The sequence below is a fragment of the Myotis yumanensis genome, unplaced genomic scaffold, assembly GCF_028538775.1.
Source record: "Myotis yumanensis isolate MYYU_CA2020_CCGP unplaced genomic scaffold, mMyoYum1.0.hap1 SCAF_20, whole genome shotgun sequence".
In the NCBI taxonomy this organism is placed as follows: Eukaryota; Metazoa; Chordata; class Mammalia; order Chiroptera; family Vespertilionidae; genus Myotis; species Myotis yumanensis.
Genome location: NW_027223771.1, coordinates 10,907,486 through 10,929,804, shown reverse-complemented (window position 1 = coordinate 10,929,804; position 22,319 = coordinate 10,907,486). Strand labels below are relative to the sequence as shown.

General features: G+C 60.4%; 1 protein-coding gene and 1 non-coding gene across 3 annotated transcripts in view; one reads left to right on the top strand and one right to left on the bottom strand.

Moving 5' to 3' along the window:
• The window catches only part of ABHD17C (abhydrolase domain containing 17C, depalmitoylase), a 39,111-nt gene extending 17,617 nt beyond the window's left edge, over positions 1-21,494 (bottom strand). For both annotated transcript variants that reach the window (XM_070400440.1, XM_070400439.1), the window contains exon 1: positions 20,843-21,494. In XM_070400440.1, coding sequence (XP_070256541.1) covers positions 20,843-21,456 — 614 coding nt within the window. In that variant the 5' untranslated portion in view covers positions 21,457-21,494. The remainder of the gene's footprint in view (positions 1-20,842) is intronic.
• On the top strand, positions 8,867-8,945 carry TRNAH-GUG (transfer RNA histidin (anticodon GUG)). The gene has a single exon. It is a non-coding gene; the product is annotated as a tRNA-His (tRNA).
• Positions 21,495-22,319: the final 825 nt, after the last annotated feature.

Sequence of the window (22,319 nt, the reverse complement as noted above, 5' to 3'; positions counted from 1 at the left end):
GCCCCGGGGGGGATCTTTGAGGCCCCGGGGGGGATCTGTGAGGCCCCGGGGGATCTGTGAGGCCCGGGGGGATCTGACGAGGCCCCGGGGGATCCGTGAGGCCCCGGGGGGATCTGTGAGGCGCCCGGGGATCTGTGAGGCCCCGGGGGATCTGTGAGGCCCGGGGGGATCTGACGAGGCCCAGGGGGATCTGTGAGTCCCGGGGGGATCTGTGAGGCCCCGGGGGGATCTGTGAGGCCCCGGGGGATCTGTGAGGCCCCGGGGGGATCTGTGAGGCCCGGGGGATCTGTGAGGCCCGGGGGGATCTGTGAGGCCCTAGGACAGAAGGCGACACCTGACCTGAGACCAGGAGGCGGGCCGCTGTCGGCTCCGGCTCGGCCACACGGCCGCTCACGGACGATCCCCTTCTGAGTGGTGTGCGCACACGCAGACCGGAAGTCTGTTAACAGACACGGCCCCGGGGCAGACCCTCCGTGACGGCACCCGACTCGGTCCCTTTTCCTAGAGTTCCTCGGCTCCATTCTGTTTCCAGAACCTTCTACTCCCCCCCACCCCCACTTTCTTAAGAGCATAAGAAGGTCGCGGCCTCGGTTATGGAAACGCCTGGAACCACAGAACAGGACGGAGAGGCCCCCGGGGACCTCACGGATGGACGACTTCGCTGTAGAGATGAGGACGCCGGCGCGCGGGGCCGGGCGACTGACTCAACTCAGACCAGGGGTGACCCAGACGGCTGCCCCGAGTGTGGGACAGCCTGAACGGGACCGCCCCCGGGGGGAGTTATGAGTCAGCCGATCACCCCGGAGCCCAGCCGATCACCCGGGAGCCCGGCCGATCACCCCGGAACCCGGCCGATCACCCGGGAGCCCGGCTGATCACCCCGGAGCCCGGCCGATCACCCCGGACCCGGCCGATCACCCAGGAGCCCGGCTGATCACCCCGGAGCCCAGCCGATCACCCGGGAGCCCGGCTGATCACCCCGGAGCCCGGCCGATCACCCCGGAACCCGGCCGATCACCCGGGAGCCCGGCCGATCATCGGGGAACCCAGCCGATCACTCAGGAACCCAGCCGATCACTCAGGAACCCAGCCGCGGGGCACACAGCCCGGCCCAGACGGGCTCGCACATCCGCCTCCGTCTCCTGCAGCCCACCCCCCCCCCAACCCCCACCCCCCGCCCATGATGTTAGTAATCGCCCGCCTTGAGCTCAGAGATCCAAGCAATTTGCACTCAGCATGCCCACGGCCCCACGTGACATTTCTTTTTAAGTATATTTTTATTGATTTCAGAGAAGAAGGGAGAGAGAGGGAGAGAGAGAGAGAGAGAGAGACATCCATGATGAGAGAGAATCATGGACCGGCTGCCTCCTGCACGCCCCCCAACTGGGGATGGAGCCCGCAACCCGGGCATGTGCCCTGAGCAGGAATCGAACCCGGGACCCTCCAGTCCGCAGGCCAACGCTCTATCCACTGAGCCACACCGGCCAGGGCGAGGTCTCTATGTTATTTACACGTCACTCTGACCTCCTGTCACAAAGACCTGCTGTCCTTGCCATCATCCCTCCATCCACCTCGCCTGGGTTTTTTTGTTTTTTGTTGTTTTTTTTTAATACAAAACGAAGGAGACCACTTCCTAGGACAACACACAATCCTGCCACCGTCCCTTCTCTCCCGGAGATGAGGGGGTGCCCACAGGAACCCCGTCCCCTCTCTCCTGGAGATGAGGGGGTGCCCACAGGAACCCCATGTCCCCTCTCTCCTGGAGATGAGGGGGTGCCCACAGGAACCCCATGTCCCCTCTCTCCTGGAGATGAGGGGGTGCCCACAGAACCCCGTCCCCTCTCTCCTGGAGATGAGGGGGTGCCCACAGGAACCCCGTCCCCTCTCTCCTGGAGATGAGGGGGTGCCCACAGAACCCCGTCCCTTCTCTCCCGGAGATGAGGGGGTGCCCACAGGAACCCACAAAAGGACCCAGGTGCCGGGTGGACACACAGACCCCCCTCTCTCTGGGCGGCACCCCGCCATCTGAATGCAACCGAAGCAGGATTCCAATGCCTATATTTGGACACACAAGGGCGGTGGTCACCGAGTCGCCTGCTTCTAAAACATCAGCTTCGTCCGCCACAGGTTGGGGGGGGCAGGGGGCAGAGCCCGTGGACTCCCCAGGACAGCCGGACTCGGGGCGGTCTCACCCACGCGGACCTTCACTTCCTTCTCAGACGGGACCGGAGGTGGCATCCACAGACACCGCGATTCGGATACCTGGTGGCGTATAGACCTAACAGCGCGCAGGCCGCGTCCTCACGCAGGACACACGGGAAGGCTCATGGGCCACCGAGGACGCCGTGTGCGCGGATCGGCGACCCACAGGCCGGGCCAGTGGTCACGGTCCCCCCCACGCACCGGCCGTGGCCCGGACGACGCCCGCGGGACCCCGCCTCCCGAGGCCAACGCAACCCCGGCGACACCCCGAGCCTTTCTGGACCCCCCACGTCTACGCGTCAATCAATCCACACTCTCGACCTCCCCCTGTGCGTCTCACGTGTTCCCCGTTGTGGTCCCGGCCTCTCCCTGGCGGATGGAAAACCCTGTGCCTCTCGCCCTGGCCGGTGTGGCTCAGTGGGCAGAGCGCCGGCCTGGGAACGGAGGGGTCCTGGGTTCGATTCCCGGTCAAGGGCACGGACCTCGGTGGAAGGCTCCATCTCATCCCCAGCCCTGGTCAGAGCGCGTGCAGGAGGCAACCCCTGGAGGTGTCTCTCTCACATCGATGTTTCTCTCTGTCTCTCCCCCTCCCTCCCACTCTCTCTAAAAATCCGTGGGAAAATACCCTCGGGGGTGGATGCACAAAAAGACAAAGTAAGAAAATACTGTGCCCTGGCCGGTGTGGCTCAGTGGATAGAGCGTTGGCCCGCGAACTGAAGGGTCCCGGGTTCGATTCCGGTCAAGGGCACGGACCTCGGTTGTGGGCACATCCCCAGTGGGGGCTGTGCAGGAGGCAGCTGATCGGTGTTTCTCTCTCATCAATGTTTCTCGCTCTCTATCCCTCTCCCTTCCTCTCTGTAAAAAATCAATAAAATACATTTTAAAAAATAATAAAATAAAATAAATAAAAAATTAAAAGAAAGAAAACACTGTGTCTCTGACGGAAATCGTTTAGGAAACGGAGCGGCTTCCCCTGCCGGTCAGGCGTCCACCGGGGACGGAGGGAGTCCGGGCTCCTGTTCGGAAATGACTCCCGGTCCTCGCGGAAACTCGGGGCTAGGGACACACCTCCAGGCCCCGTCACACCCGGGACAGAGCCTGTGCAGGCGCCCCACCTCCCCACCGGTCAACCGGAGCGTGGAGGGCAGAGCCAGCCAGGCCTCCGGCGTGGATCCCACATGCTACGGGGACAGGGGGCTTCAGGACCCGCTGGCAGAGCCTGGGATGAATGCTGATTAAGCACAGGAGCCCGGCCGGCGTGGCTCAGTGGCTGAGCGTCGACCTAGGAACCAGGAGGTCAGGGTTTGATTCCCGGTCAGGGCACCGGCCCGGGTTGCAGGCTCCATCCCCAGTGTGGGGCGTGCAGGAGGCGGCCGATCCGTGATTCTCTCTCCTCATTGACGAGAGGCCCGGTGCATGAAATTCGTGCACCGGTACGGCCCCTAGGCCTGGCTGGCAATCAGGGCTGATCTCTGGGGCAACGGGCGGGGTGACCAGGGGACCCTTGTTGGCACCCACCTTGGCCAGCCTGGCGCCTACCACTCGCCAGCCCCTGCGGCCACCTGCAGTCGCCTCCCTCTGCAGGGCAAAGGGCACCCGCTTTGGCTGGCCTGGGGCCTGCAGGCTGGGGGCAGCTCCTGCGTTGGGCATCTGCCCCCTGGTGGTCAGTGCACGTCATAGCGACTGGCCGTTCTGTCGGTCAATCTACCGGTCGGTTGATTTGCTTATTAGGCTTTTATTATATAGGACTGGTGGCCCGGTGCACGAAATTCGTGCACATGAAAAGGGGATTCATTAGAGGAAATATTTTAATACTGCTATTTGCCCTTTCTCTATTATAGAAGTGGCAGAGATGAAAGAAAATTAGTAAAATGTATCTGAAAATCAGAATCTGGGGCGTGCCGCGGGACCCAGAGTCAAGTCCCCGCCCACCCACGTGCGCCTCGAAATCGCACGAGATTCAGACGCGGCCGGCCCCACCCCCGCCAAGCCCCGCTGGGCGGGTGGCGCAGCCTCAGGGCCCCTGTCAAGCCCTGCCGAGTGGGGGGCACGGCCTGAGGTCCCCCATCAAGCCCCACCAGGCAGGGGGTGCAGCCTCAGGTCCCCCCGCCCTGGCCCGGTGCCATGGAGCCTCAAGTCTCTGCTGATCGCTCATTACGGCTCATTACGGGTACCCCACCTCCACTGTGGGTGCAGCCGTCTTGTGGTGGCGTGATGGAGTGAGGGTCAATTTGCATATTTCCTCTTTATTATATAGGCTATTTTTCTCTCTCTCTCCCTCCCTCTCCCTGTCTCTCTGAAAGCAATAAAAATCTATATATTTAAAAAAGCAGGATAAGCGGTAGCCCTGACGACTTTGCGACACGCCATCTCTTGAACCCGACCCCCACCTGCAAGGTGCTGTCAGCAGTTCCTCTGAGCTGAAGGCCCAGGCAGCTGGGGGAGTCACCCAGGGCCACCGAGCAGGCAGGTGGCAGTGGCCGGCTCCGAGCCCCGGTCAGATGCTACCTGCTAAGGTCATGGGCCCCTCGCCTCCCCGTGGCCACCGACGGCCAGGGCTGGCGGGCAGCTCCTCGGTGACCAGGTGAAGTCAGGCGCACAGAAGGCCTGGTCACCCCTCTTTCCCCGTGTCCGTAAGGATGTCACCAGTCCTTCCCTCGCTCCACACTCACATCTTTATGAATTAACTAGAGGCCCGGTGCACGAATTCGTGCACCAGTGGGGTCACTCAGCCTGGCCTGCGGGATCGAGCCGAAACCGGCTCTCCGACATCCCCCGAGAGGTCCCAGATTGCGAGAGGGTGCAGGCCAGGCCGGGGGACCCCACCGGTTCACAATCGGGGCGGGGGGAGGGACGCAGGAGGTTGGCCAGCCGGGGAGGGGTCCAGGGTATGTCCAGCCCCGATCGGCTGGACGCCAGCAGCAAGCTCACCTATCGGTTGAAGCGTCTGCCCCCTGGTGGTCAGTACATGTCATTGCGGCCTTCGCATATCATTAGCATATTACGCTTTGATTGGTTGAACGGCCACCTGGACCACCAGACACTCAGCATATTAGGCTTTTATTATATAGGATTTGAGAGAGAGAGAGAGAAACATCGATTTGTTGCTCCACTGACTCGTGCATTCATTGGCCGATTCTTGTCTGTGCGCTGAGCAGGCATCGAACCCGCAACCTCGGAAAATTGGGATAACGCTCCAGCCCAGCTACCTGGCCAGGGCCACACTCATATATTTTTTTAAAAAAATATATTTTCATTGGTTTCTGTGCCCAGACCGGGAATCGAACCCTGACCTCCTGGTTCACAGGCTGACGCTCAAACACTGGGCCTCGCCGGCCGGGCCACACTCACACCTTTAAATGATGCAGCATCGGACCTCCCTGGACACCCCACAATCAATGGAGCAGCAGAAATCAGCACAGACGCCCCCCCTGACCAGTCACCGGCTCCCCGGGCCCCGGGCAGGCTCAGGGCTGCCGGCGCAGACGCCGGAATAACACAGCTGGGTCCCGGCTCTCGGCCCCTCCGTGTGCTCCTCCCCTCCTCCTCCCCCAGCACTGCCCCGGCATCTCAGGAAAACAGTCCCTCTCTCTAGAAAGGGACTGAGTCCTGCCCTGGCCGGTGTGGCTCAGTGGATAGAGCGTCGGCCTGCAGACTGCAGGGTCCTGGGTTCGATTCCCGTCAAGGACACAGGCCCAGGTTGCGGGCTTGATCCCCAGTGGGGGGCGTGCAGGAGGCAGCCGATCCATGATTCTCTCTCATCATGGATATTTCTCTCTCTCCCTCCCCCTTTGTCTCTGAAATCAATAAAAACATATTATAAAAAAAAAAGAAAGGGATTGAGTCCTAACGTCGGGAGAATGCCCGGCCGGGACGGGCGAGAGGCCCAAGAGCGGCTGGAGGAACGCGGGCTGTTCGAACCCTCCCGGCCGCACGGGCACCGCGGACACGCCTCGCCCAGGGCCCACCTGCCCCGCGGCCGCACGGTCTGGGTATCTCAGCTCCGATTCCTCCAGGACCAGGCTCTGTGCACCCCCTCCCTGGCTCGGCGCCCCCAATCTCTGAAGTGCACTGAGCTGCGCAGGCAGCGACCACGGCGGCTGGCACGGCCCCTCGGTGCCGCCTCCTGGGCTGTTCTCCAAGACGCTGCAGCATCAACACATCTAATAACAGCAGCTACGGAACCAGGCTCATTAGGAAACGCTACTCAGCACAGGATTTTGTTATATTTTTTTTACCGGAGGCCCGGGGCATGAAATTCGTGCACAGGGTGGGGGGTTGTCCTCAGCCCGGCCTGCGCCCTCCCCAATCTGGAGCCCCTTGGGGGATGTCTGACTGGCGGTTTAGGGTGGGATCGGGCCTGAACCGGCAGTCGGACACACCTCTCGCAATCTGGGACCGCTGGCTCCTAACCGCTCGCCTGCCTGCCTGACTGATTGCCCCTAATTGCTCCCCTGCTGGCCCGATCGCCCCCAACTGCCCTCCCCGCCGGCCAGATCACCCCCAACTGCCCTCCCCTCCCGGCCAGATCGCCCCCAACTGCCCTCCCTGCCGGCCAGATCGCCCCCAACTGCCCTCCCTGTTGGCCCGATCGCCCCCAACTGCCCTCCCCTGCCGGCCCGATCGCCCCCAACTGCCCTCCCCTGCTGCGACCTGCCTCCTCCGCCAGGACGGGCCTCCTCTGTGCCATGCGGAGCCGTGGGACACCCAGGCCTCACCACACAGAGTGGCCGCTGGGCCCTGCCTCCGCTGTGGCTCGGCCATCTTGTGACGACGTCACGCGTGAGGGCCACCTAGGCTTTCATTAGTATAGATTATTTCTGTTCATCCTCCCCCGAGGATATTTTCCCATTGATTTAGAGAGAGTGGAAGAGAGAGGGAGAGACAGAGAGAGACATCGATGCGAGAGAGACACATCGATGGGCTGCCTCCTGCACGCGCCCCGACCAGGGCCCGGGCCGGGGAGGAGCCTGCGAAACCGAGGTCTGTGCCCGTGACCAGAATCGAACCGGGACCCTTTGGTCCGCAGGCGGATGCACTATCCACTGAGCAGCACCGGCCAGGACCTGGTACGGTGGGGCAGCTGATAAACACTGGCCAAGTAAAGGCACGTGTCCTCATTCTCTGCAAAAAACCACCCAACGCAAAAATAACAGGTGTTTACATGTGAAGGAGACGACGAGAAAAAGGCAAGCTCTCCAGGCAGCTGAGGGCAGGAGCACCCAGGAGGCCCCTCCCCGCCCGCACCCCTGAGCTTGAGGGTATCAGGGCTCAGTGGTTGAGCGTCGACCTGTGAACCAGGTCACGGGGGTCAGGGCACAGGCCCGGGTGGCGGGCTCGATCCCCAGTGCGGGGCGTGCAGAGGGCAGCCGATCCGTGATTCTCTCTCATCGTGGATGTTTCTATCTCCCTCCCCCTTCCTCTCTCTGAAATCAATAACAAATATATTTTTTAAAAAAGCAAAATAAAATAATCCACACACCAGGCCGCTCCGAAGTGCTGAGTCTAGAACCAGACCCCCAGGGCCGCTGGCCGCCTCTGGGGTAGCCGGAACCCCGGCGTCCCAGGGGGTCAGGCCTCCCCACCTCCGTCCCGTACAGGCGCTCGGCTCAGTGGAAAGTTAAACTCACCCTAAACCGCCTGTCTGGTTGGAAAACGCTTTGAAAGAGGGAGCCCAGCCCTGGCCGGTGTGGCTCAGTGGATAGAGCGTCGGCCTGCAGACCCAAGGGTCCCGGGTTCGATTCCCGGTCAGGGCACATGCCAGGGTTGTGGGCTCGATCCTCAGTGTGGGGCGTGCAGGAGGCAGCCGATCCATGATTCTCCCTCATCATGTATGTTTCTATCTCTCTCTCCCTCTCCCTTCCTCTCTGAAATCAATAAATAAAAAAATAGCCCTAACGGGTTTGGCTCAGCGGATAGAGCACCGATCTGCGGACTGAAGGGTCCCGGGTTCGATTCCGGTCAAGGGCATGTACCTGGGTTGCGGGCACATCCCCAGTGGGAGGCGTGCAGGAGGCAGCTGATCGTGTTTCTAACTCTCTATCCCTCTCCCGTCCTCTCTGTGAAAAATCAATAAAATATATTTTAAAAAATAAATAAATAAAATAAAATAAAATAGAAAAAGGGAGGTCGGAGGGCACGGATGAACCTGGACAGGAAAACCGAGGGCCGGCGGGGAGACCTGCTGAAGACGGGAGGGCAGAGGCGCCGGACCAAGAGCTGGAGCCTGGGAGGGACCCTGAGGCGAAGCCAGGAGCCTGGGTGACAGAGGCGGGGAGAGCAGGGGGGGTGGGGGGGGGCCCACCCCTCCAGGCCCCAGGGAAGGCGGGGCTGCAGGGAGGAGGGGAGGAGGGGAGGCGGGGAGGCGGGTTCAGATACGGAAGGTCTTGGAGGCACAGGGATGAAGCCAGTCCGTTACTTAGCCTCACAAAGGCTGCCAGGGGAGACCCAAAAATAACCTCAGACGCTGGAAATAGCGAGAGGAAGCCAGCGGGGATGGAGGGCCAAGACAAGCCATCCTGTTTCTCAGCAGAGAGTCAACAGATACCGTGAAAGCCGCCCGCCCCCGGGTGCTGGGGGCCAGGGGGGAGGGGGCCACGGAAGCTTTTATTTTAATTTTAATTTTTAAAATATATATATATTTTTTATTTCACAAAGAAAGGGAGCCCTGGCCGGTGTGGCTCAGTGGATAGAGCGTCCGCCTGTGGACTGAAGGGTCCCGGGTTCGATTCCCGGTCAGGGCACATGCCCGGGTTGCTGGCTCAATCCCCAGTGTGGCGTGTGTGGGAGGAGGCCAATCCATGGTTCTCTCTCATCATGGATGTATCTATCTATCTCTCCCTCTCCCTTCCTCTCTGAAATCAATAAAAAAATATTTTTAAAAAAATAAAAGAAGGGAGAAGGAGAGAGATAGAAACCTCAATGATGAGAGAGACTCATGGATCGGCCGCCTCCTGCACGTCCCCCCACGGGGGATCAAGCCCGCAATGTGGGCCTGTGCCCTGACCGGGAATCGAACCCTGACCTCCTGGTTCATAGACCGACGCCCAACCACTGAGCCACACTGGCCAGGGCTCCACACAAGCATAACCTGGTGCCTAGTGACATACCTGACTGTACTTACTGAGACTTATTCCCCAGGATACCCCAAGGGCCCTCAAAAAAGAATCAGGCCCTGGCCCGTGTGGCTCAGTGGATAGTGCTTTGGCCTGCGGATCGAGGGTCCCGGGTTCGATTCCGGTCAAGGGCACGGGCCTCGGTGGCAGGCTCCTCCCCGGCCGGGGCCCTGGTCGGGGTGTGTGCAGGAGGCAACCCCTGGAGGTGTCTCTCTCACATCGATGTTTCTCTCGGTCTCTCCCTCTCCCTTCCGCTCTCTCTAAAAATCAGTGGGAACATATCCTTGGGGTGAGGATGCACAAGAATGAAACCACACAAAATACACACAGGCCCTGCCCGGCCGGCGTGGCTCCGTGGCTGAGCGGCGACTTACCAACCAGGAGGTCAGGGTTCGATTCCCGGTCAGGGCACAGGCCCGGGTTGGGGGCTCGATCCCCAGTGGAGGGTGTGCAGGAGGCGGCCGATCCATGATGCTCTCTCATCACTGATGTTTCTATTTCTATTTCTACCTCTCTCTCTCCCTCTCCCTCCTTTTCTGAAATTAATTTTAAAAATGCATTAAAAAAACAACAGAAGGGCCCAACCTGGGATCCAGTGGATAAACCCTCCCTGAGAACTGCCCGGTGCCCAGCTCGTGAGCAGCCGGCGTGATAACATCGCCGTCCCCGGTGGGCACGGCCCGGGGAGCCCCCTCCCTGGTTCTCTCTCGAGGCCGAGGCCCCACGGACATGGGGACGCGGGCGGGGATGGGGGGGGGTGTTGTTAAGGGTTTTCACTCCCCGTCGCGAAAGGGAACTCCTTCCCTCAGCGGGAAACGCTGGCCCGATGTTAAAAGCACGGACAGAAACGAGTTTAAAATAGGTCACCGTGGCTGTTTAAGGCCCATTTCCGGCGGGACGGGGAGTGAGAAATAAAACCCAACAGGACGGGGAGGGATGGGGGGAGGGAAGCCCCAGAGGGAGGGAGGGGAGGCCGGACCGCGCACACAGCTGCCTCACTCACGGTCGTTAGAAAGCAGCCGTCAACGTGCGAAAACACTCAAACCTGCAGAGTTTCTGTGGGTTTATTTGGGCCAAACGGCCGACAATCTATAGACAATCGCCGGGAAGCTGAATTCTCCACGGATGGGGACCGTGCTCCGGGGAAGGGCTGGTTTTCGCCTGTTTTTAGACGTTGCAATCGAAGGAGGGGCGGAGGTGGGCGACAGGGGATCCATGGGGGGACGGACGAGGGAGGCGGGAGCAAGCAAAGCAGGGGTGGGGGGAGCCCCTGGGATTGGATAACAAGTAAGATGATGGACACCTGCTTCTTTACTCAGGTGGGTGCAGGAGCATTAACAGTCAGCAATCCTATCCTAGAGAATAAAAAGGTGATATGCAAATTGACCCTCACGCCCTCACAGGATGGCTGCCTGCAACCAGGCAGGCAGGGGGGTTAGTGAGGGGCGACCAAACGACTGAATAGCAGGCTGCGTGGGGCGACCGGGCTGGCAGGGAGGCAGTTAGGGGCAACCAGGCCAGCGGGGGAGGGGGGGCAGTTGGGGGCGACCAGGCTAGCGGGGGCAGGGGCAGTTGGGGGCGACCAGGCTGGCAGGGAGGCAGTTAGGGGCAACCAGGCCAGCGGGGGAGGGGGGGCAGTTGGGGGCGACCAGGCTGGCAGGGGGGCAGTTGGGGGCGACCAGGCCAGCGGGGGAGGGGGGGCCGTGAGGGGCGACCAGGCTGGTAAGAGGGGCAGTTGGGGATGACCAGGCCGGCAGGGAAGGCAGTTGGGGGCAACCAGGCCAGCAGGGAGGGGGACAGTTGGGGGCAACCAGGCAGGCAGGCAGGTGAGCGATTAGGAGCCAGCGGTCCAGGATTGTGAGAGGGATGTCCGACTGCCGGTTTAGGCCCGATCCCCGGGATCGGAGAGGGTGCAGGCTGGGCTGAGGGGACCCCCCCACCCTGCGCTCGAATTTCGTGCACCGGGCCTCTAGTTAAAACCACAACCTACAATGCGGGGCTCTGTGGCCTGTGCCCTGCCGCCATGAGTCCTGCCCCGAGGGGTCTGGAGAAAGGGGGGTTACGTTCCCCAGGTGTGTCATCTCAGAGGCAAAAAGACAGGAGGCTCCGTAGAGGCGGAAGCTGATCTTTGTCAGGGAAGATACTGGCCTCGGACACGGCTGCCCACTACCAACTGCTTTTTAATTTAAAGGTTTTCAGCTCAGCCCTGGCCAGTGTGGCCCAGTGGACAGCACCTCGGCCTGAGGACTGAAGGGTCCCGGGTTCGATTCCCGGCCAGGGGCACACGCCCGGGCTGGGGGCTTGATCCCCAGTGTCGGGCGTGCAGGAGGCGGCCGATCCATGGTTCTCTCTCATCATGGATGTTCCTCTCTCCCTCTCCCTTCCTCTCTGACATCAATAAATTATATATATATTTAAAAGACCTTCTTTCTTTGAAAAAAAAAACCAAAAAGTTTTAATGTCAGGCCACCCTGTGTGGTGACTACAGGTCTGGGGTTTGCAAGGCCCCCCCGCAGGCCCCCCCTGAGCTGCTGGGCGGAGGTGTGGGGTGGGGGGGTGAGCGTGTGGCCCCCTTTCGTCCACACGAGGACAGAAGTCGCTGCAGATGGCGGCAAAGTAAGAGAACGCCGCCCAGAGCAGGTTTAAGTCCAGAGGAATACAAGGCAGCTTCGCCCCGGCTGCCGACCGACACTCCCCCCGAGGCCCCTCCGCATCCCCAAATCCCTCCGAAACCGCCGTGGGGCCCCCCCTCTCTCACCAGACGAGGCTTCGGTCACAGAGCTGGTGCACCCAGTGCCCTGGCGACGCCAAAACCCTTTAGATTCTCAGCGGTTCTCAACCTGTGGGTCGCGACCCCTTTGGGGGCCGAACGACCCTTTCACAGGGGTCCCCTGAGACCATCGGAAAACACATCTATAATTACAGATTGTTTCTGTGATCAATCACGATGCTTTCATGATGTTCAATGTGTAACCATGAAAATCCATCCTGCATATCAGATATTTACATGACGATTCATCACAGCAGCGACATGACAGTGATGACGTAGCCACGAAAATAATGTTATGGTTGGGGGTCCCCACAGCGTGAGGAGCCGTATGAAAGGGTCGCGGCATCAGGAAGGTTGAGAACCACTGCTCTAGAGACACGGCTGCTCCCATCGCTAAAGGCTGTTCACTACAAACCTTTTCATTTCTTTCCCTCCGTCTACTCAGCGGCTTTAAAAATTCATTTTTCTTCAATTGTTTTTATTGATTGATTTTCTTTTTATTTTTTAAATATATGTTTATTGATGTCAGAGAGGAAGGGAGAGGGAGAGAGAGAAAGATAGAAACATCAGTGATGAGAGAGAATCCTGGACCGGCTGCCTCCTGCACGCCCCCCACTGGGGATGGAGCCCACAACCCGGGCCTGTGCCCTGAGCGGGAATCGAACCCGGCACCCTTCAGTTCACAGGCCGACGCTCTATCCACTGAGCCACACCAGCTAGGGCTTATTTATTGATTTGGGGCACAGAGAGAGAGAGAGAGGAGAAAGAGAGAGGGAAACATCGATTTGTTGTTCCGCTTACTAATGCGCTCACTGGTCGGTCCCTGTCTGTGCCCCGTCTGGGGGTCGAGCCCAGCACCTCAGTGTATTGGGGCGACGCGCTAACCCCCTGAGCTCAGGGCCGGGGCCGAAACTCACTTTTCCACACGCAAACCCCGGCACTTGGTGAACAGTTACGCACTAGCATTATTCACGGCAAACACTGGCGTCCTTTCCCGGTTCACAGAAGGGTAAACTGAGGCACAAAGCCACAGCGAGGCCGGGGGGTTCAAACCCAGGCGCCCCCGAGGCCCCCCCCGCCCCCCAGGGCTCTGTGGACCAATCCTTAGCCACCTGCATCCTATCGGGCCTCAGTGGACAAAGGGCAAAGTCCGCAGAGCCATAGGGGGGGGGGGGCGTCCCTGGCAAAGGCACCCCAGTGGCCACCTCCTTAGAAAATTCCTTTCCTCCCTTTCTATGGATTTCCAGGGGTTCACCGGGCCTTCTTCTCCTTCAGAAAAACCTTGAGACAAAAGCACGGAATTCCATCGCAGGGGGAGGGGGGCTGGCTCTCCAGGGGAATTCAAAGTCACCTTTCAAATGCAAATTGGGGATTTTTGTTCTTTCTCTCTGTGCCATAGAAAACCTGCGAACAATGAGAGACTATGCCAGCCGCTAGCCCAGCACCCAACCTCCGTCCATCCCGCAGGGGCTGGGTTTGTTGAAGGACTGAAATGTGTAAGATTCCTCACTCCTCCTCACGCTCAGATCCTGTGATTCTGAGAAAAGAAACCCCCAAAATATTAGGTGGCCCGGCCGGCGTGGCTCCGTGGTTGAGCGTCGACCTAGGAACCAGGAGGTCAGGGTTCGAGTCCCACTCAGGGCACAGGCCCCAGGGTTGTGGGCTCGATCCCCAGTGGGGGGCGTGCAGGAGGCGGCCGATCCACGATTCTCTCTCATCATGGATGTTTCTCTCTCTCTCTCTCTGAAATCAATAAAAACATATTTTTAAAAAATGTATTTTAATCCAACTGAATTATATAAAATGTGTTTAGAAATGATTAGCATGTGAATAGTCCTTTTCTAACATATATATATGTATTTTAAATATATTTTTATTGATTTCAGAGAGAGGAAGGGAGAGGGAGAGAGAGAAACATCCATGATGAGCGAGAATCATGGATCGGCTGCCTCCTGCACGCCCTCCACGGGGGATCGAGCCCGCAACCCGGGCCTGTGCCCTTGACCGGAATTGAACCTGGGACCCTGCAGTCCGCAGGCCGACGCTCTATCCACTGAGCCACATCTGATAGGGCTAACACATGTATATATATTTTTTAATTTTTTACTTATTGATTTTTAAGGAGAGAGAGAGGAACGCTGATGTGCTGTTCCACGTATCGATACATTCACTCACTGGTGGCTTCCTGTACGTGTGCCCTGACTGGGGCTCGAACCCGCAACCTTGGTGTAGGGGGACGACACTCTAACCAGCTGGGCTACCGGCCACGGAATATGTATAAATGCCAATGTTTCCAGTTAGAAGGGCGGCAAGGATCACTAAAAAAACTCAGCGATTACCGGCGCCGACTCCGAACCTCCCTGGAGCTCTTTAAGACGATGGGGATAAATCAAGAAGTCGAACCAGCGTACAACAATCTGGCATCGCAGAACTTGCCGTCCACATAATTACACCCCCCCCCCCCCCCGCCTCGTTCTGCCCAGGACGGCCCCTAAAAACAGCTTTGGAGCAAGATGGATCTCGCGCCCTGGCCAGTGTGGCTCAGTGGATAGAGCGTCGGCCTGCGGACTGAAGGGTCCCGGGTTCGATTTCCGGTCAGGGCACAGGCCCGGGTTCTGGGCTCGATCCCCAGTGTGGGGCGTGCAGGAGGCAGCCGGTCCATGGTTCTCTCTCATCATGGATGTTTCTCTCTCTCTCTCCCTCTCCCTTCCTCTCTGAAATCAATACAAATTTTTAAATTTTTTTAAAAAAGCAACCAGAATGCTCTGCGTGGTGGGGAGAGACGGGGTTTCGCCTCCTCGTCCTCTCCACCCCTGACCCTGAGCTGGGAGGCGGGTCTGGTTCCAGCAGGAGACAGAGCAGGTCCTGAGAACTCAGCCGGGACACGACACGCGATGGCGGCCGGAGCCAAGGAGGGGCGGTTTGCAAAGGAGCGGGCGGGTGTTGGGTGACAGGTAGTAAGGTTTCCGCTTCCTCTCAGAGCTCCTCTGGGGACATAAACACCGCGGTCAATGAGGTGCAGCCCGACTTAAAATACTAATGCAGAGCCCGGCCGGCCGCGTGGCTCAGTATTTCAGCGTCGACCTAGGAACCAGGAGGTCACGGGTTCGATTCCCCGTCAGGGCACAGGCCCGGGTTGCGGGCTCCATCCCCAGTGTGGTGCCTGCGGGAGGCAGTTGGTCCATGATTCTCTCTCATCATTGATGTTTCTACACCTCCCTCTCCCGTCCTCTCTGAAATCAATAAAAATATATATATTTGTTAAAAATATGAATGCATCTGCGGTGCCCCAAAGCTAAAACAGGAGAGGCCGGGCTCATTCAAAGACGCTCTTTCCCCTTCATCGCAAATAAAGCCAACATCCCCCGGTCCCACACCCACCGAGCGAGGCTTGCCCTGCTGTTATGTACGTGTGTGCGGGGTGGGGAGGGAGGGAGCAATTTCTTTAACACTAGAGGCCCAGTGCACGAAGTTCATGCACGGAGTGGGGGAGGGTCCCCTAACCTTGGCCTGCACCCTCTCGCAATCCGGGACCCCCCAGGGGATGTCCGACTGCCTGTTTGACATCCCTCTCACAATCCGGGACCACTAGCTTCTAACCACTCTGCCTGCCTGCCTGATCGCCCCTAACCCCTCTGCCTGCCTGATCACCCCTAACCACTCACCTACCTGCCTGCCTGATCGCCCCTAACCACTCTGCTGCCTGCCTGATCGCCCCTAACCCCTCTGCCGGCCTGATCGCCCCTAACCACTCTGCCTGCCTGATCGCCCCTAACCACTCTGCCTGCCTGATCGCCCCTAATCACTCTGCCTGCCTGATCTCCCCTAACCACTCTGCCTCAGCCCCCGCCACCGTGGCTTGGTCTGGAAGGACGTCCAGAATGAGGTCCGGAAGGTCGTTCGACTGTCCGGTCTAATTAGCATATTACGCTTTCCTTATTACAGATGCCTTCTGATGGAAGCACCTGGTGTCCCCCATGATCCAAGCACGCGGTGGCTACAGCCCGAATACTCTCTAATAACAAAAGCGTAATATGCTAATTAGACCGGACGTCCTTCCAGACGACCTTCCGGACGAAGCCTGGGGCTGCGAGGGAAGCCTGGGTCCCGGGTCCCAGAGGGAAGCCGGTGCCGGCAGCCGGGGGAAGGAAGGCCTACTCTTGCACGAATTTCGTGCACCGCGCCTCTCGTTGTACTGATGGCGCTGAACAACTCGGACGGCTCACTGTGCCCTGACTAAGTGGAAGGCGCTGTGCTGGAGCACGCATCACGAGGCCGTGCTGGTTATTATTTATCATTATTGTTACTGCCACTATCATTTTTTAAAATATATATTTTTATGGATTTCAAAGAGAGGAAGGGAAAGAGAGAGAGAGAGAGAAACATCAACGATGAGAGAGAATCCTGGATCGGCCGCCCCCTGCAGGCCCCACACTGGGGATGGAGCCCACAACCCGGGCCTGTGCCCTGACCGGGAATCGAACCCTGACCTCCTGGTTCCTAGGTCGACGCTCAACCCCTGAGCCCCGCCTGCTGGCCGCCTCCCTCAATTTCAACACACCCGGCTTCAGAGTTAAGCTCTTCTTCATGGGCTGGTACAGGGTGTCGCCTGCTTCCTTTCTGGAAGGATCCGTGTGTCTTCGCCCGACATCAGACGCATTTCTAACAGGTTCCCCGCTCACTCAGGGTCAGGAGCTTCCCAGCCCTCTCCCCTCGACGGCCTGGCCGGTCCCCCTGAGGCCACAGAGCGGGGATGGCAGGTCGTTCCCTCCAGCAGGTCCAGGGAAGCCACTCCCTGCTCCTCCCGGAGAGACCCGCACGGCACACGGCACTCGCCGCCGACAGACGCTCTGACTGCCCGGGGTCCCCAGCCACCGTCCCGGGACAGACGGGTTTTCCTGTTCCGATCCCGAGAAACCACGGCCCCGCGTGCTGACACGTTCAAAATGCCGCTGCGACCTAACCCGTGTTTGCACAGCACAGAGGGGCCGTGTGGGCCGACCACAGCGTCCGGTCCAAGCACGGGATCGCCACGTGCGTGTTTAATGGATGATGGCTGGCTGGTCCAATGAATGAATGAATGAATGAATGAATGAATGAACAAGAGGATGAAATGGTAAGTCTTTCCTCATCTGCCTTTCGCACTCAGGCTATGAGTCTCTGATTTATCAGTGGTGAACGGGAGCACGAATGCCCCATCTCTCTCCTTGCCCTAGATCCGTGGTCGGCAAACTGCGGCTCGAGAGCCACATGCGGCTCTTTGGCCCCTTGCGTGTGGCTCTTCCACAAAATACCGACTTCTGCGCATGGGCCACGAAGTTTCAATCGCACTGTACGAGCGCGCCCGCACGTGGTATTTTGTGGAAGAGCCACACTGAAGGGGCCAAAGAGCCGCATATGGCTCTCGAGCCGCGGTTTGCTGACCACTGCCCTAGATTAAAACGTTTACATCGGGCCCTGGCCGGTGTTGCTCAGTAGATAGAACGTTGGCCTGCGGACTGAAAGGTTCCAGGTTCGATTCCACTCAGGGCACAGGCTCGGGGTGTGGGCTCGATCCCCAGTGCAGGGCGTGCAGGAGGCAGCCGGTCCATGATTCTCTCTCATCATGGATGTCTCTATCTCTCTCTCTCCCTCTCCCTTCCTCTCTGAAATCAATAAAAATATAGCCCCAGCTGGTTTGGCTCAGTGGATAGAGCATCGGCCTGCGGACTGAAGGGTCCCAGGTTCGACTCCAGTCAAGGGCGCATATCCAGGGTTGCGGGCTTGATCCCCAGTGGGGGGCGTGCAGGAGGCAGCCGATCCGTGATTCTCTCTCGTCATGGATGTTTCTCTCTCTCCCTCTCCCTTCCTCTCTGAAATCAATAAAAATATATATTTTTTAAAAAGATATAAAATGTGTTTCTTACTGTGGGGGCCGCCATCCAAAGAGTCTGAGGCCCCAGCCGGGTAGCGTAGTCGGTTAGAACATGGTCCCAACACGCCGAGGTCACGGGTCCGATCCCCGGTCAGGGCACACACAAGAATGGACCAGTAAATGCAATAATAATAATCATAACAATAATAACTTTAAAATGTGTGAAACGCCCAGGACAGAGGTCAGGTCAGGTTTCTTCGAATCCTAAGACCCTCCCGTCTGACGGGCGTGCCTGGCAGTCGAGGTAGGCGTTCCGGCTTCACGTTAAACAAACCGTGGGCAGAATGTAGATACCTCGTCAGATGATTCAAAACGAAGCCCTGTTCCAGAACCACGCCCTGCGTTCAACAGAGCGTGACCCGGCCTCCGGGAAGTAGCGACGCCTCACGGATGCTGTAACGTGGACACACCTGCCTACTCGGGCCAAAGGGCGGGCCTGGTCCCCGGACAGGCGTTCATTTCCCTGCGGTGGACGCTCAGGTAGGGAGGGACAGGGTTCCACTGGCATCTTATTAGAAAACCCACTCAAGGAAGAGCTTCACTGCGTCCAATACCAAAGCCTAATGCCAAACCCTCATTTTGTACACACACACACACACACACACACACACACACATATATATATATATATACACTAGAGGCTCGGTGCACGAATTTGTGCACAGGTAGGGTCTGGCCGGCCCAGCCCCTGATCGGGGTGGGGGAGGCGATCAGAGGTGGGGGCGGCCGGGGGAGGGGCTGCAGGCGGTTGGCCAGCAGGCCCCGCCCTCTGGTCAAAGTTCTGCTTGAACTCCTGGTCCAGGGGACAATTTGCATATTAGCCTTTTATCATATAGGATTGACGTCAGAGAGGAAGGGAGAGGGAGAGAGAGAGAGAGAGAGAGAGAGAGAGAGAGACATCCATGATGAGAGAGAATCATGGATCGGCTGCCTCCTGCATGCCCCCCGCTGGGGATCGAGCCCGCAACCCGGGCCTGTGCCCTGACTGGGAATCGAACCGTGACCTCCTGGTTCCTAGGTCGACGTTCAACCACTGAGCCATGCCAGCCGGGCCCAAACCCTTCCCCCTTTAATACCTTCATCACCGACAGCAAATTCCAGCGCCCCACAGACCGTGTGTAAAACCTACCTTTGAGCCCTGGCCGGTGTGGCTCAGTGGGTAGAGCGTCGGCCTGCGGACCGAAGGGTCCCGGGTTCGATTCCGGTCAAGGGCACATGGGCCGGGTTGTGGGCTCAATCCCCAGTGGGGGGCGTGCAGGAGGCAGCCGATCCATGATTCTCTCTCATCATTGATGTTTCTCTTTCTCTCTCCCTCTCCCTTCCTCTCTGAAATCCATATAAATATATTTGAAGAAAAAACCACAAACAAACACCTTCGACACCCTTTCCCGGAACAGGTGGCTCTGAACGACCTGTGGATTCTCTGACTCAACGTATTTGCATACGACTTCCATGTCTGCCCGGAACTGGGAGAAGCAACCTGTATGACATCTTAAGCACTTCCTGGTGGACAAGCCATTTCCCCCCCAGAACAGCAAAGGGTAACATAGGAGCTTATTTAGGCTCAGGAATGGGGACAGGGTCGTGAATAAGCCCGGCAAACACGTTTGATTTTTACTTTTATTTTTTTTAAATATATTTGTATTGATGTCAGAGAGGAAGGGAGAGGGAGAGAGAGAGAGAAACATCCATGATGAGAGAGAAGCATGGATCGGCTGCCTCCTGCACGCCCCACACTGGGGATCGAGCCCGCAACCCGGGCCTGTGCCCTTGACCGGGAATCGAACCTGGGACCCTTCAGTCCGCAGGCCGACGCTCTATCCACTGAGCCACACCGGCCGGTGCTCGGCAAACACATTTTAGAGAAAAGCCGTGTAGGGGCCGCGGCCAGGCCATAGACGTACCCTGCAACCCTGTCCCCTGAAGCTGTCCCTGCAGACACCCTCCTGGGTGTGTCCACTCATCACTGACCTCAGGCGGGAAAGGGCAAGTCACAGATAGAGAGAAAAAAAAAAATGGGCGCCCGGTGAAGTGACCGCCCCACTTTGTGCAAGCGGAGAGTGGCACTCAAGTGTCCTGCTGGCCTGGCACGATGCCCTCCGCTTGAGCCTGGCCCGGCCAAGGGCCTTCCCTCCACCAACACGTCCCCGTCCTCCTGCGGGTGCAAATCCAAGGCAAAGAGAACCCCAGAACCCTGTAAAACCCACGGGCACCCTGGGCTGCTGCCCAGGCTCAGGGAGGGCGCCCGGCGGCGGCACCCCTCGCGTCCTGCCCACCAGGGCGCCAACTTCACACACCCCCAGGCCCTCCCGCTCTGCCCAGGGCCGCCCAGGTGCTGCCACCCCGCAGGGCACCGCACCCCCCTAACGCACAGCCTTTGGGGAGGCCAGCCCACCTCACCCCTGAGCTTACCAGGAACCAGAGGTCTCCAGGCGCCCTGTGCCTGGCCCAAGGTCACGGGAGCCCCAGGGACCTCCCGTCTCCTGGCCGCCAACCCAGTAGTTTTCTCTCTGCCGGTCCCTGAGCACCCCACGCGCCACTTGGGGTGACCAGAGCAACAGAAGACCCAACCGCGGGGGGGAGGGGGAGACGGGGGCACCCAGATGTGCCCAAGCCTGCAAAACCCTCCGAATCTGAGCTCTCCAAGGCCCCTCAGCGGTGATGGAAAGGATTGGGGGGTGGAAACCAGGCCAGGACGCACACGGAGGCGAACGCACAGCCCAGGAGGGACCCCCCAGCTACCCGACCCGACCCGTCTCCCCTCCTCGCACGCAGCCCAGCCCCAGGCCGGGCCGGGCCGGGCCGGACCGCCCCCCATCGCGCGCGCCCCCGCGGGCTCACCGGGTGCGCAGCGCCTGCCAGGCGGCGTCGATGTCGGCGTAGAGGTTCTGCTCCGAGGGCCGGCCCGAGCTGACGCCGTAGCCCGAGTAGTCGTAGGAGAAGATGTTGCAGTTGATGCGCGAGCCCAGGCCGAGGTAGAAGCTGCACATCTGGCCCAGGTCCACGGCGTTGCCGTGCGAGAAGAGCAGCGTGTAGCGGCCGGCGGGCGCGCAGCGCACGAACATGCAGCCCAGCCGGTTGTCGCGGGCCGTGCGCGAGAAGAAGACCTCGACGGCGTCCAGCTCGCGCTGCGAGTACTGCCAGTCGGCGCGCTCGCTCAGGTGCAGGGAGCACGCGCCCGCGCCCTCCTCCGCCGCCGCCGCCGGCCCCGGGGCGGCCGCGGGGGCCGGGGCGGCCGGGATCGGGGGCGCCGGGGCGGCCGGGGCGGCCGGGATCGGGGTGGCCGAGGCGGCCGGGCCCGGGCCGCGCTGCTCGGGCGCCAGCACCGTGTAGGTGGGCTCGGGCGGCAGGAAGGCCAGCTTGGCGGCGATGCGGCTCGGGCAGGGCGGGCAGCAGAAGAGCCAGCACAGCTCGCCCAGCGAGAAGCCGTTCATCCTGGGGCCGGGCTCGGGCATCGGGGCGGCTGGGTCCACCCCCCCGCCGGCCGGGCAGGCGGGCAGGAGCGAGGCCGGGCGCGCGGGCGCGGGGAGCGCGCGCGGAGGGAGGCGGAGGCGGGGCCGGCGGGCGGGGCGGGGCGGGGCGCGGAGGGGTCAGCGGAGGCCCCGCCGCCGCCGCCCCGGGGAGGCGTGGACGGCCCGGGCCCGGGCGCAGCGCACAAAGCCGGCGGCCATGGCGGAGGCGCCCCGATCCCCGCGCGCAACGCCCCCACCCGCCCGCCCGGGCCCCGCCACTTCCGGGGACCGCGCGGCGGCACCACCCCCGGACGCGCTCAGGGCGCGCGCGCTCCCCGCCGGGGAACCGGCCGCGCGTGGGGCCGCCGGGAGGAGCCCAGAGCGTCCGCGGCAAGGGGGGCGGGTGGCCTCCGGGGAGGACGGGGCCCCGCGCTGCCCGGCCCCTGGGGTTCCCGTCCCCCCGATCCCCAAGTTCTGTGCGGCACGGAGGCCCTTGGGACTGTAGCCAAGCCGCGGCTCGGGGAGCGTGGGGAGGGCCTGCTGCTTTCCCAGCCGCCTCGTCCTCGGCCTCTGTCCCGGGAGGGGTGGGTCGTGGGGTCGTGGGGTCGTGGGGCCGGGCGGTCGTGGCTGTTCCCCTCCGGACAAGGTCCCCGAGTCAGCGGAAGGCAGGCGGGGCCGTGCGCGCCGAGCAGCCAGCCTCCCTCTCGCGCGCCCAGGCGCACGGGACACCCTGGGAGTGAGTGACTGCAGGCCCTTTGCCGGCTACTTGCACGCACCTCCACCGGGTTCGGGCCATGGATGTGAAGGGGTCTGAACCCCCAATAAATCTCCTGCGGCGGCGATTTAAATCCACCGCCGTGCGCCCC